The sequence below is a fragment of the Pseudopodoces humilis genome, chromosome 2, assembly GCF_049639895.1.
Source record: "Pseudopodoces humilis isolate 2021_Gansu_Grassland_sample_001 chromosome 2, ASM4963989v1, whole genome shotgun sequence".
Classification (NCBI taxonomy): domain Eukaryota; kingdom Metazoa; phylum Chordata; class Aves; order Passeriformes; family Paridae; genus Pseudopodoces; species Pseudopodoces humilis.
The window spans coordinates 23,784,630-23,798,819 of NC_142201.1; the positions used below are offsets into that span (position 1 = coordinate 23,784,630).

Here is a 14,190-nt window from a genome sequence, read left to right on the forward strand (position 1 = left end):
TTTTTATAATATTTCTAACTTGGAGGAAAGTTACTTGACATAAATATGCCTTAGGCCAAATATACTCCTTACCTTGGGTTATTTCCCAACTTCTGTTGGGGAAAAGGTGGTTTGGTTTTTTTTATTTTGAGAAAATCTCTTACCTTTTTCACCAGGTAACCCTCTATCTCCAACTGGTCCAGGAGTTCCTGGTAATCCAGGAGTTCCCATAACTCCCATTTCTCCTTTGGGTCCTGAAGGCAAAGGAGAAGAGTGAATAAAAAAAATAAAGCAAGCAGTGTAAAGTACAAGAAACAGAATTATTTACTGCCTATCATATTAGGAGTTGCACTACTTAAGGAAAAATAGGACAAAGATGATTAAACTAAAACAGCCCAATAGAGAAAACAACAGTAAAAACAGTATTACGAAAACCAGAGAAAAACAGTTTGTAATGGGTTTTTGACAAATTCTTAGAACTTCCTATTACAGCAAACAATGCTGTCATTTACCAAGGCATTATTAAAACCATACTCTATCACTAAAACTGCGCAGAATAATCCCCTTTCATTATTACAGGAGAAAGGCTAGTTCCTTCAAGCTGCTGGATTTGATCCATGAAAGGACTTCAGCAGCAGCTCAGTCACATATGCACAGAGTTGCTTTACTGACATCAGTCTGTGCATTTTCCCAAGCTTGGGAAAATTCCTAACCAAGTGAAAGGGTGTGCTACTACAACTTAATAAAATAGTTGTCAAAGATGCTGATTTCTGAGGGACAAGGTGTTTACCTGCTGATCCTTTCAGTCCAACAGCCCCCTGTGGACCTGGCAGGCCAGGTAACCCCACAGAGCCTGGGACTCCTGGCTGGCCTGGGCTGCCTTTATCCCCTTTTGGTCCTGGCATATCTAGACCTGGGACACCAGGGAAGCCCCTTTCTCCTTTTACTCCAGGAAATCCTAGGAAAAACAGAAGATACAGGGTTAGTCCTTAACAAAAACAAGGAAAAACATTAATAAGCATATCTGACCATGTCCACCTGTGACTCACAAATTACATGGCATGAAGGATGAAGACTCAAAGGCAGACAGCAGAACCAGTCCTAATTTCCTACGAGAGGCTTTAAACCTGTATCTATTACCCACCAATGAGCAGAGAAGACCAATCCAAATGCCAACAATCCTCTCAAGAAGGCCTCACCCTGCATTTTGAACCACATGGAGGAGGCCCACTGGCATGTCCCCCCATCAACCTCACACTGCAAAAAGTTCTCAAGCAACACTTTTACCTGTGTTATGCACTTATGTTAAAATTCTGCCCATGAACAGCAACATGGGAGTATTCTCTTCTCACCTGGTGGTCCCTGGGGTCCCGGCTGCCCGGCAGGTCCTGGCAATCCTGGAGGGCCCAGCCCTGGTGCACCTGGAGGGCCCTGCAAGCCTTGGAGACCTGGGAGACCAGGGTCACCTGCAGGGAGACAGGAGAAATATAGACCAAGCATTCTCTGATGCTGTTTGACATCTTGTTTGCTGAAGATGTCAGACAAGGTGCTTTGGAAGCACATGGCCAAGGAGACCTCAAGAGCCAGCAACACCTCCAAGCCTGGGCTTGGAATAAGGGCTGCTCTTTGCTGTTAGCATTTGCTAATGCAAATGGTGGGTGGTAGGAAAAAACAAGAAAGGAAAGGGGCAGTTCCCCAAGATATCAGTAGGATATTTCAGCGATGAATAGACTATTTGCTGCATCTGCAGGGCAGTGACTTTGAAAAGAAATACAAATACAAAACTTTATTTTTCCAGTGATGTTACCTCTGAATCCTTGCTGTCCAGGTATGCCTGGAAAGCCTTGTTCGCCACGTAAACCAGGCAGTCCTGGATTTCCCTTTTCTCCAGGGATACCAGCTGGGCCAGGGGGGCCTGGCAATCCCTTAGGGCCAGGCAGACCTACACCAGGTTCACCCTAGCCAAAGAAACGCAATAGAATAGGAATCAACAGACCAAAACCAATAAATAATTTACTAAATGTATTTAAATCATGTAATACAGGGCTAATGTATAGACCTCTATACATGACTTCAGGGGAGAGCTGTAAGCCCTTTAAAAGTGTTAATGTTAAACATTTATCCATCTACTCTGTCCCCTTGTGTGCACAGTGGGAAACAAAATGAAAGGCAGTTTGGCCAACTTTTAAAGCGTTGTTCCTTGCACATATTCCTATCAACACAGGGAGTCACAGATAACAGTATCAGCAGCTGGCATCTACCTTTTGGCCTTGTAAACCTGGAACTCCTGGCAAACCATCCAGACCAGGGGTTCCTGGAGTTCCTGGCAGACCAGGTGAGCCTGGCTGACCTTGGAAACCTACAAAACAAAGCAAAACAAACCAATAGTCTCATCATTGTTGTCTCTATCTGTAATTGACTTCTGCTGTTTCTTTAAGCCTCTAACTGAACTATTCACAGGGACATGTTAAAAAAGAGCTGGGTAGTCAAACTTCTAGGCATGCCAGTATGCAAATGTCATAGCAAAGATTCAAGTGCTGACTTCAGTTGGCTTCTGATGAGAAACAGCCACCCAGAAGAAATAAATGCTGAGTGTCTCCTCTTAAATAAATAGCCTTGTGGGTGCATCTCCCATCTCCCTTATGAAAAACATCCTGCAAAACTGGGTTCCCAAAGTCTTCTTCAGAAAAGGCAACTTAATGTATTAGGCATCAGACTGAGGGATGCACAAGAAAGTCCTCTTGTGAATCAACACCTTTTGTGCAGTATATGTCGTGTGACATGTTCTACGTTCTACATGTCCTGCTGTGGGTTTCATACAGAAGGTTTCTATGCCAGAGTTAGCCCATGAACTGCACCTTTGGAGTGCAAAAAGAAATGCCTACAACATTCTGCAAATCCCTTAAAGATAGCACTCATTCAACATCAGCACATGCACATCAAATTCAAATGAAGCAGGCATAAATACAGCTTTTAGGCTGAGACCCCAGAATGTCATTGGGCAGAGCTGAGTTCATGGAAGAAACTTTCCTTTTAAAGGAATAAATTTCTTTCCTTTAAAGAAATATATTTAATGTGTCATTTCTTTCATCTGGCATCAAAGTGCATATAGCAATTCTTTTCCAGATACAATGGGCCTTTTCTGTTCAGGTCCCAATGCAGTCTCAGAGGAACCAGACATGGTTACAGAGAAAAATATGCCCTTTCTCCTTATTAAATTTCTGACCCTCCCAGTTCATTGGTGTGTGGAACCATAAGAAATAATAATGAAGATACAAAAGAATTTTTGTGATTGAGGTGGCTGCTGAAATTTCAGTCATCTAATTCTAAATGAGCAGCAGTACTGTGAAATATGTCTTCAAAAAATCCAAAACATTTAGACTCCCTCCAAGCTACTTGCTAACTCTGACAATAGAGGGAAGACTAACTTGTGTTGAGTAAGCTGGAATTCTAACCAAGCCACTCTCAGCTGTCTGGGACTCAGCAGAGCTGTAAGTTCTGGCGCACAACTGTTACAGTTACATCAGTATAGTATTTTGACCAGCTACACACAGAGTTTTCCATCTCTCAGAAGGGTAATCTCATCTCAGCAGCTTTAGTTGCTGCAGTGTAAGATGCTGTACTATATCACTCTCTATTCTGGCAGTAGCTGTGACACTGTCTGTAGGTGCACCACTGCACTACACAAAGCAAGTGTGCAGTAAGTGTGCAGCTGAACTCTATCAAAAGAATGCTCACGGTGGGGCTGGTTGACTTTTCAAGGGAGCTTCTTCAGCTGCACCTCCCAAATCCCAAGCAGCTACGGCTGGATGGCACTGGAGGCCTCCATCCACACTCCAGTTACACCAGCTTTGTTAGATGGATAGCTTTATCTTACCTTTGGGACCTGGAGGTCCAGGGAACCCTATACCTGGCTGCCCAACAGCACCTTTTTCTCCTGGTAGGCCAGGTATACCTGGAAGCCCAGGATTCCCTTTGTCACCTTTACAAATAAAAACAAGACAAATGTTAAAACAAAGGCTAACTTCTGGGGAACAGAACCATCCTGATAATCAGACAAAGATTAACAGACTGCTGTACCTTGGGGTCCAGGGAAACCAGGTGGCCCAGGAAGGCCATCTGCCCCAGGAGGTCCAGGGAGCGATATAGTTCGTCCTGCTTCACCCTTTGCTCCTGTAAATGTAAAGTTATATCAGAGCACAGGAAGTGATGAAATAAAACAAGGGAGTTCTACCTTGACAGCATTATCAGTTTATCCATACCATTACAAGTGACTTGTTATGACTTTTTTTTTGGTACAAGATTCATAAAAAACAAGGATGAACCTAAACCGTCTCATTTCACCTAGCAAATTCTTCAAGAAAACTGCACTAAAAAATTTGCAATTATACTGCTGAAAACAAACACTGATTTAAATCAGAAAGTGTTTTAATTGCAGGCTTAAATTCTGTTGATACTCTACACTGTACCATTTAAAGGGCATAATTTTAAAATATTTTTTCGTATTTTTTTACATTATAGCATTACCTGGAAGTCCTGGTAAACCTGGGGTTCCAGCAAAGCCTCTGTCTCCTTTTTCACCAGGTAATCCTGCAGCACCTATCCCAGGAGGGCCAGGAAAACCTCTTTCACCACGCACTCCAGGGAATCCAGGCTGGCCAGGGGGACCACGTTCTCCTTTCAAGCCAGCTGTACCCTAATTTTTGGAAAGTGTAAGTGTACTTCTTGCCTGGCTGGCAAGACAGAACACATCATCCTGTCTGAATATTTTGCAACTGGGATTTACCACAGGTATCTGTAATGTTGAAGAAAGCAGATTTTTTCTACTGAGTTCAATGGAAACAGAACTAGGTTCCATGTGGAATAGCACATGGAAATCACATCTAGCATGTAGGCCATGTTTCCAGTAGTGGATCTGGGAGCAGAGGTGAGCTCCATATTCAGGTCCATATCCACATCAGCTGAATTCTATCAGTGCAAGATTTTGAAGCATTTGTCTCCAGAGAGAAATATGCAGACTTGAATAGAACAGACTTGGATCTTGTCTTCACAATTTCCACCTGGATAACTGCACTCGTACAATCATCTCCAAACATCAGCTAAATCATTCACACTAGTTCTCACTATCAAGCTGTGTGAAAGGCAAAAAGGAGTAAAACTACTGTCCATATCTGAACCTTTTCTCTGTAGTCCTGAAAGTAACAAGCCACGCTGAATGCATTTGAGTCAGATTTGCATGACATATAAAAAGAAATGGTCTGAAAAACCTAGCTCTGAAATAGTGTGTTCTTGAAGAACTGTCTTCCTCACTACTTCCAGTGAAAACGGAATTGTCTTCTGAGGAAGAATGTACTACTCAAGGTAAGGAATAGATGTGGAAAAATGAATGAGGCCAATAAACATAAAGCATGTATAGGGCACAAAAGCATGTAAATTCTCATCTGAAAGGCAGAATGTATAGCACAGAAAGTAAACATAAATAAACACACAGTAGGACAATATGTAAACGCAAAGAAACAGACATACCGCTGCTCCTTTTGGACCCTGAAGACCTGGAAATCCATCTTTTCCTGGTCTTCCTTCTCGTCCAGGAGCGCCTGGCTGTCCTGGGAAACCAGGATCTCCCTTTTCGCCTTTCAGGATAGAATCATAAGTAAAATCTCCAGGTTCTCCTTTTGCCCCAGGGCTGCCCATAAGTCCTGGAGTGCCGGGGGGCCCCTGAAATTTCATAAATTCAGATGTCATCAGTTGCCCTACAAACCCTTTAACTGATACAAAAGAAAGCAAACCTTCAGATACTAAAGTGTAAATCCAAATCAAGGGAACCACCAAGTCATTGACTGAGGAGGTCAAATGAGAGTATTTTCCAAGACACAGCAATCTTGGAAGCAGAAAGCTTCTCCTTTGGGTAGTTTATTCATGACATTCACCAGATGTGAATACGGTGAATATATGTGTTCCTTCATTATTAATATTCATTGATTTTGAACAGCTGACACAATCAGTTGGTAATTTCAGAATACTATGCACATGCTCAGAAAATAGTTTTGTAACCTCTTCTGGAAAGAAATTATCTACCTAATGGTATACCTACAGGACTTCCAGAATCTCAATTTTTCCCCTACATGTTTTCTAGGACTTGAATGAACTTTTCTTACAGGAACAGCCTCTATAATTTCTAGTGACTCAGAGCTACTCATTTGGGTAATAAAACAAATTTCATGGGCAATGTCCACTATGTACAGCTCATGTGTGCCCTCCACAACCTAAAGCAGGACGTGGTCAATGGTAACCTTTTCATTAGCATTGGACTGTTCTGAATCAAACTCTGATGTTCTGGCATGGCTGTAAGCAATGTCAGCTTGCAAGGCTAGCCTCTATGTAGTTTTTCCAAGTTAAATCATATGCTGGATCACCACCTGGCTGAACTTTGTGGAGCAAAACAAGCTCAAAAGCATTCAGAACTGCAGCCAATCCTTGTCTGATTAAAGACATGAATAACACGTATGAGGCAATAAAAGTAAAACATAAAGGTGTGGCAAATGCCAGGCAACAAAAAAGCTTAAATACTTTAGAATGTCCTTCATTTTTTTCCCACTGTTTCTTTCATGGAGCCCATTGATATTTTAGTACATTCAGTCACTGGGTAATGCAATCTATTTTGGTGGCAATAGATAAAGAATTCATCTCAGTCATTAGCTGAATTCAGGCAGCAAGGCTTTATTTATACTCCAGGGAGTATAAATAAAAATTAAGTAATAAATAAAAATTGAGTAATGAATTCATACAAGTGGTTTGTGTTTTTTTACTTCTGAAGGTACCTCTCTCTCACCACTGTTGATAGAGGGAGCTCACTTAACCCTGGTGTGTGATAAAGCCAGAGCACAGGAACGTCACTGGGAAGGTTCATTGCCAGAAAGGATTAGCTGTATAGAAACAGGCACCTTTGTGGAGAAGAGGTCCAGGAAGACTCAGTCTACTCACACTAGGAATGGTGTCAAAACCCACATAATGCTACAGGAACATGAATGCTGAGGTAGGTTTCCACAGCAATCCTCAGTGTCCATAGGGGCACTTACACAGATTCTGATAAGGTCAAATGTAGTGTGACAGTACACTGCTCATCCAGGAGTCATTTGTCTTACATTTTAGACAAGTGTTACACTTACAGCTGTTCTGCTTCTGGCCTTTCTGAGAGTCATGTTGTGCTGCCTCAACATAATTTACAAGTAATCTTATTAGGATGCTACTCACTTTCACAGCTTTCCTTTATTTCTTCAAAAGTATTTAACTTTCCTGTTAACTAATTGTGTTTTACAGAACACATTGCACACACTTCCCAAAATATTCATTAACAACCTGGATACAGGACTGGAAGGAATACTAAGTAAGTCTGCTAATCACAATAAACTGGGAGGTGCTGTCAACTCCCTTTAGGGCAGAATGTCCCTGTAGAGAGACCTCAACAAATCAGAGAAGCAATCACTTGCACAAGGGCAAGTGCCAGATTCTGCACCTGGGATGGGGCAATCCTGAATGTGTGGATAGAGCAGAGAATGAGATCCTGCAAAGCAGTGCCACAGAAAGGGACCTGGGGGTCCTGGTCAGTGGCAAGCTGAACATGAGCCAGCAGTGCCCTGGCAGCCAGGAGGGCCAACCCTGTCCTGGGGGCATCAGGCACAGCATGGCCAGTGGGCAAGGGAGGGGATTGTCCCACTCTGCTCTGAGCTGGGGCAGCCTCACCTTTGGTGCCACAATACAAAAAAGACATTAAACTATTGGGGAGCATCCAGAGGAAGGCCACAAGAATGGTGAAGAGTATTCAGGGAAAGCCATATGAGGAATGGCTGATGTCACTTGATTTGTTCAGCCTGAAGAAGAGACTGAGGGGAGACCTCAAATCAGTCTACAACCCCCTCATGGGGGGATGAGCAGGGGCAGGCACTGAATTCTTCCAGTGTCAGAACTTGAGGAAACAGTGCGAGGCTGAGTCAGAGGAGGTTTAGGTTGGGTATCAGGAATAGGTTTTACATCCAGAGGGTGGTTGAGCATTGGAACAGGCTCCTCTGGGAGTTGGTCACAACAACAGCCTGACAGAGTTCAAGAAGCATTTGGACAACTCTCTTTCAGCACATGGTATGCTAGGGATGTTCTTCACAGGACCAGGAGTTGGACCTAATGACCCTGATGAGCCTCTTCCAACTCAGCATTCTCTCATTCTATGATTCAAAATTCAGCAAAACTGGCAGTGTGCTGCATACTAACATTACATTGCTTACACTACACTAGATGGCACTGTCTCTCTCTCAATATATTTGTACTCAACAGCAAAGCGTTATTGGAACTATTCATAAGAAGATCAGGGAATACCTGCATCTGTTTCCAGAGAAATCCTACTCTTTAGCAGCTCCACTGCTCAGCTTACTCATGCAGAAGGTCACGTGTCCCGCTGAGTTCTTATGACTGATAAACTCAGAAATATAACCAATATCTAACAGCTCTTTTTTAGCTCTTACAGTTCAAACCCACTTCTTCCTACTTAATTAGGCATAGTTAACCCTAATTTTATCATATCAGTGCACTATTTGGGTTTGTTTGGAGTTTCTTTCTTTGTTTGGGGGTTTTCTTCTTTGTTTTTGGGGTTTTTCATCCTTTTTGTTTGTTTTTAAACAGAACTGTTACACAACCACACTGATACACTGACCATCACATGTTTTTTGATCACATCCCTAGTAGGACATGTAGTATTTGGCAAAGCACTACTTACAGGCACCCCCGGAAGGCCATCAAGTCCAGGTAAGCCTCTGTCACCCTTGAAACCCGCTTGTCCTGGAAAACCTTTCCAGAGAGAAAAATATAGATTAGTGTATTACATGCTTTTACACATAGATCACTGTATGTGAATTCTTTGTGATCCCTTTTAAAGTGTCTCATTCCATTCCCAGCAATTCCAGCATAATGCTGCTGAAGCCAGTGAAGCTGTCTTGATTCATGCACTTATGTTGCATGCCTGCATTTATAAACTTGGAAGTTGATGATTTATTTGACTTAGGAATGAATTTACCAATTCATGGAACCAGTGCAGAACTGAAACCAACTAAACTACATTCATTTTTCTGAACAGCACTAGAACAAACATTAGGTATAATACAATTTTTGGCATGTGGCACTTCTCTCATATGGTAGCAAAAAAATAGTTTTCTTTTTGGGCCACAGAATTTAGGTCTGCAATTGGAAACAAATGTATGGGCTACTGTCAAGCCTGGGCACATAGGCAAATTGTTCCCACATTATTTCTCACTGTGAAAATATTTGAGCCACTATTTGCAAAGACCCTTAATTGTGGCCAGTTTCTGCTTCCCTGATAATTCTGGTTGATTGTATTGGAAATTTGGAAACAGGACAAAAATATGACTATGCCACCCTCCTTTCATTAATCCTTTCATTAGTTTCACAAACAATTAGTGGGACAAAATGTAATTAATTTTATCATGTATGCTGGTTTTTTTAGAATTTAGCCTACACAGCTCATTCTTGGGTAATTAAGGAGTTTTTACCTGCTGGACCTGGCAGTCCCTGTGGTCCTGGAAGTCCAGGAGGTCCTACTTTGTCACACAAGGCACAGGCTTCACCTTTGTCACCTGAAAAAAGAAAACAAAAAAGCACATGAACAAAAAGATTCAAGACAACTGCAAGCAGGTGGATTCAGGGCAAATGTCAATTTAATATTTAAATATTACATTTAATATTTAAATAAATTGCTACTTCTAATTCCATGCTTCAAGGAGAAAATATTAGCAAGTTGATGTTCAAAATTCTTTTAAATTTTTTAATGGAATGGCAGGAGAATCAATGTAACTCTTATCCTAGGTTTAATAGGTAAGAGAATGGTTAAAAGGGACCAAGTTGAAGAGGATGATAAATAAAAAATATTCAGTGGGTATAGACAAAATAAAATTATTACAGCAGAAAAAGGATAACTTCTACAGTCACTGTAATTTTACAAAAAAAAACAGTGAACAGAATGAGATAAGAAAGGAGCAACCACCATGTAAATGAGTGCAGGTCTTTTTCTTAAATATTCATTTAGTCAATGCTGCTTAAACATATGGTTGACAGTCCTATTTACAGAATCACACAGTTAGGTCAGAAAATACCTTTGCCATCACTGAGTCCAACCTATGACCAAACACCACCATGTCAACAGACCATGGCACTCAGTGCCACATCCAGTCTTCTCTTAAACACCTCCAGGGATGGTGACTCCATCATCTCCCAGGGCAGCCCCTTCCAATGCCCAACCACTCTTTCTGTGAAGAACTTCTTCCTAATGTCCAGCCTAAGGTTGTCTATAGGTGCTAAAATTTTGTCTTCAATCGTACTCATGGCAATGATTCTTAAACAATTTTCATTCTCAACTCCTCTCCCTCCCTCTAAATCTGCATGTCAGAATTCACACCCTGAATTGCCTTGAACAGCTCAGTTTACACTGCATGGGGCCATATTCAACCCTTTGTGCTCCTCTTGAAGCCCTGGGTCACCCTCTATCACTTCCTAGCAATGAGCAGGCCAAGAGAAGTTCGTATCAGTAAATTCAATACACAATATCCTCCTTTACTCACCAGAGATTCAAGAAACATCTTCCATGTCCATGAACCATTTAACTAACTTTGAGTACAATTCCTCTGGATCCAGCCTAATTTTCTCAGTCTCTACGTACACAAGCTCCAGGCTACCGAGCATTAGAATACAATCACTTAAAAATATTATTACCTTTCTCTCCCATCTCTCCTGGAAATCCATCTCTTCCTGGAAGTCCAGGACTACCTGGTGCACCAGGTTCTCCCTGCTGGCACTGATCAATTCCATCTGAAATAAAATTGCAATAAAGAATATTGTTCTGACAAGCTCAAGTTTCCATTAAAGGGTTGCATTTATATCATACCTGAAATGTTGCCTATGAAAAGTGGTCAGGATATCATTTTATTCCTTTATTTGATTTACTTGGAAAAATTTGACTGGAATTCTGTATTCTTATTCCATATACATTGCTTAAGAAACCCTGAGAATTACAGAGAAAAGACAGGCTCTTCCATAATAAGGTTACAAACAATTTTAACATAAAATCTATTTTCATATTAAGTTTTTGTTTGGCAAAGTATCACAGGTGAAAAACTGATGTTTTGACCCTGAAGAATGGAGAGTATTGATGTTCTGAAGAAATTCATTATGAATGTTTTTTTGTATCCTGACTTCTCTTTTCAATATTTTAGGAAACTTTCTATGTAAGAGCAACTTGTCAACATCTATTTAACTTCTTCACTCTGATCAAGCTTCCTGAAAACAACAAACCTCATATGTTAGGATCTGAAATATGTAACAAATGGGAATATTTATCAGGCTTGATATAAGAATATAAACAGTGCTTGCTCTGTTTGATGATATGATGCAGGATCTGACCCAATATAGCATGACATCTTTTTGGCCAAAGCCAGTAGTCAAAATGCTAATGTGAAGTTTGGAAAAAAAAAATAATGAAAAATAACTGTTTCCTATTATGTACTTGAAGAAGGCTAAAGAAGTATCTGAGGAAGAAGTAGAATTAAGCAATGAAAAGAATTTGTATGAAAAATAGGAATTGCTCTTATTTTTAGGAAAATGTAAGATTTAGCCATTTAATTCCATATTCTACATGCTGGATTTTGAACCGCTTCACTGGCAAACACAGCAACAAACCAGACATCTTCCTCTGTGTTTGAACAAAGTATCTTTGGTTTAGGAATTCCACAGAGAATAATGTTTCTTTCAATAGCTTTAAAGTACCTTAACTATTGTTACAGGGATGTCATTCCTGATGTTGAAACGATAATTGAACTCACAATATCAGTATCACCTATAGCAAAAGTTCTCTATCAGAGTTAAAACATTAGTTGTAAGAGACTATTTAGCATGGAAAACTTCCAGATGTACTTGGTCATTGTTTCATTGCAGAGCAAAATCATTTTTCTCTTTAAAATTCCCTTATCACAATCTAATAAACTGTGTGTACTGTTGTTATCATTACTACTATTACTACTGATGTTATTATATACTTGTCATTACTGGCTTTTCATTTACTCCATAAAGCAGGTGTTTACCCTGATCTAGGAGGTGCCATCCATGCCTGTGTCGTGGGGTTGGAACCAGATGATTTTAAGGTTTCTTCCAACCCAGACCTTTCTATGACCCCATTCTCCTCTAAGATAATTTTATTTTATAATAGAAACTTCTGGCTAACTAGTACCTCACACTGCAGTTCTCACATCTTTTCAATCTGTTACACAGACTGGTACTGCAGACTTGTAACACTGAACAGCTATCTTTTATGCTGAGAAGAGTATTAGTACCTGCTATTTTTTTAATTGAAAATATAGAAATATCACTACAGTGGCACAATGGGACACAGAACAAATTAATGTGAATTAAGATCAATTGTTCGGTTACAGTCTAACAATTCATGATGAATTTTCTAAAAATCTTAGAATTATTTATTTAGCAAGGGATCCTTGTCCTTTCCCAGTAAGGAAACAAACGGCTTCCTGCACTGTACAACAGCTTTTACTTGTTTAATCAACAACTCAAATATGTTTCTTCCATGACACAGATGAATCCTGATAATAGCTTTTATAATCTTGTCTCTTTTTGCTTTTTTTAATGTGCATTATGAGTCTTCAATGTGGAAAGCAACTAAGGGTTTTACCTACCTGCTATGCCAGGAGGTCCTGGTGGGCCAGGCAACCCAGGGGGACCTGGGAAACCATCTCTTCCAGGGATTCCAGGTGAAGGGAATCCCGGAGAACCCTTTTCACCTTTTTCACCTCTCTCTCCAGGGACACCAGGTGATCCTACCCGGTCTGGAATTGGTCGACCTTTGGACAGAGTAAAACATACATGTAAAAATGACAAGTGAAAAGACAGCAACATTATCAACCACAGTAACTTTCACAGGGTTTTAGAGACAAATGGAGAAATGTTAGTGCAAAAGAAAAAAGGGACTGTATTTTAATTATTGGTGATTTATACAAAATCAAGTTTGTATACTCACTACAGCTGAGAGAAACTCATTTCTGTTAGGTCCCTAGACAAACACACCTCCTCTGTATCAAGTGCTTTTCTGACATTTAGTTGGACTCACTTTTGTTGGGTAGTAAATAGTGTCAAGAGTGGAGTTAGCTATTCCACCTAGAAACTATTACACACTTCTTAACCTCATAACAAATCAAATCTAAAGCACATCTAGAAAGGGAGGGCATATCTGATAATTGCAGTAAATAAGTACTTAACAATGCTAGCAGATTTAAGGAATGCCCAAACCAAAATGGTTTGTAAGAATAGTAAGTGAAAAACAGCCAATAAAGAGAAACAGTTAAACAACTACCAAAAACCCTAGTTAAGATCTCCTTTCAGCTGTTTGTACAGTCACACAGGTCTTCATATTTTAATGACTTATTTTAGTTCACAGCTCATCACTGCACTTGACCACTTAAACATTTTGAGTCATCTGCAACACTGCAGGAAGATATAGAAGTCACAAAAAGCTCAATTTCTGTAGGGTAATTACAGAGTAAGAGCTATCATTACAGCCTGTTCTATGTAGCATCTTCTCCCTAACCTGTGAAAATTTTCCTGGAAACTATCTGACCCTGGCTCACATTAATTTCATATTTAGCTCACTGCCAAGATAGAAAATTAAAGCAAAGAAGGTAATGGTAGTATCACTGCAGGATGTGTTAAGTGTCAGGTCTCCACAGATGATTTGCCTAATTTTTGAAAAGCAAATATTGTGGTGTGGGTCAAACACATGCACATGTACTTATATGCATAAAAGCAGGGTTACCATGGATGTGAAAATGTCGAAGCTCTTAAAAAGGCAACATTTGTAGGCAAAAGAAATACTTTTCATTAGACCAAGTCACGTAGTCAAAAAAGCAGGAAGCTTTTGTTCAGGAATGACTTTGATTGAGTAAGAATTGTTTCTTCCTACAAACTTTGTTTTATTATACTTCTACAAACACATACAGAGCTGAAGTGAGGGCAAGACAAAGATCTAGATATGAGCACACACACTCAGGTATATGTGCAGATACTCACACATTCAGAGTTAACAACTCCTCTTGCCCGATGGAGTCATACTCTGATGAGTACTGTGTGCTACATTTTCAATTTCAGCAG

General features: G+C 40.3%; 1 protein-coding gene across 2 annotated transcripts in view; it reads right to left on the minus strand.

Annotated features, from left to right (window-relative positions):
• The window catches only part of COL4A1 (collagen type IV alpha 1 chain), a 120,181-nt gene that overhangs the window by 26,612 nt on the left and 79,379 nt on the right, over positions 1-14,190 (minus strand). For both annotated transcript variants that reach the window (XM_014248595.2, XM_088050975.1), the window contains exons 21-33: positions 12,723-12,887; positions 10,753-10,848; positions 9,537-9,620; positions 8,747-8,817; positions 5,506-5,697; positions 4,507-4,675; positions 4,060-4,152; positions 3,857-3,961; positions 2,241-2,338; positions 1,787-1,937; positions 1,332-1,445; positions 770-937; positions 144-233 (exon numbers count right to left, since the gene is read on the minus strand). In XM_014248595.2, coding sequence (XP_014104070.1) covers positions 144-233; positions 770-937; positions 1,332-1,445; positions 1,787-1,937; positions 2,241-2,338; positions 3,857-3,961; positions 4,060-4,152; positions 4,507-4,675; positions 5,506-5,697; positions 8,747-8,817; positions 9,537-9,620; positions 10,753-10,848; positions 12,723-12,887 — 1,596 coding nt within the window. The remainder of the gene's footprint in view (positions 1-143; positions 234-769; positions 938-1,331; positions 1,446-1,786; positions 1,938-2,240; positions 2,339-3,856; positions 3,962-4,059; positions 4,153-4,506; positions 4,676-5,505; positions 5,698-8,746; positions 8,818-9,536; positions 9,621-10,752; positions 10,849-12,722; positions 12,888-14,190) is intronic.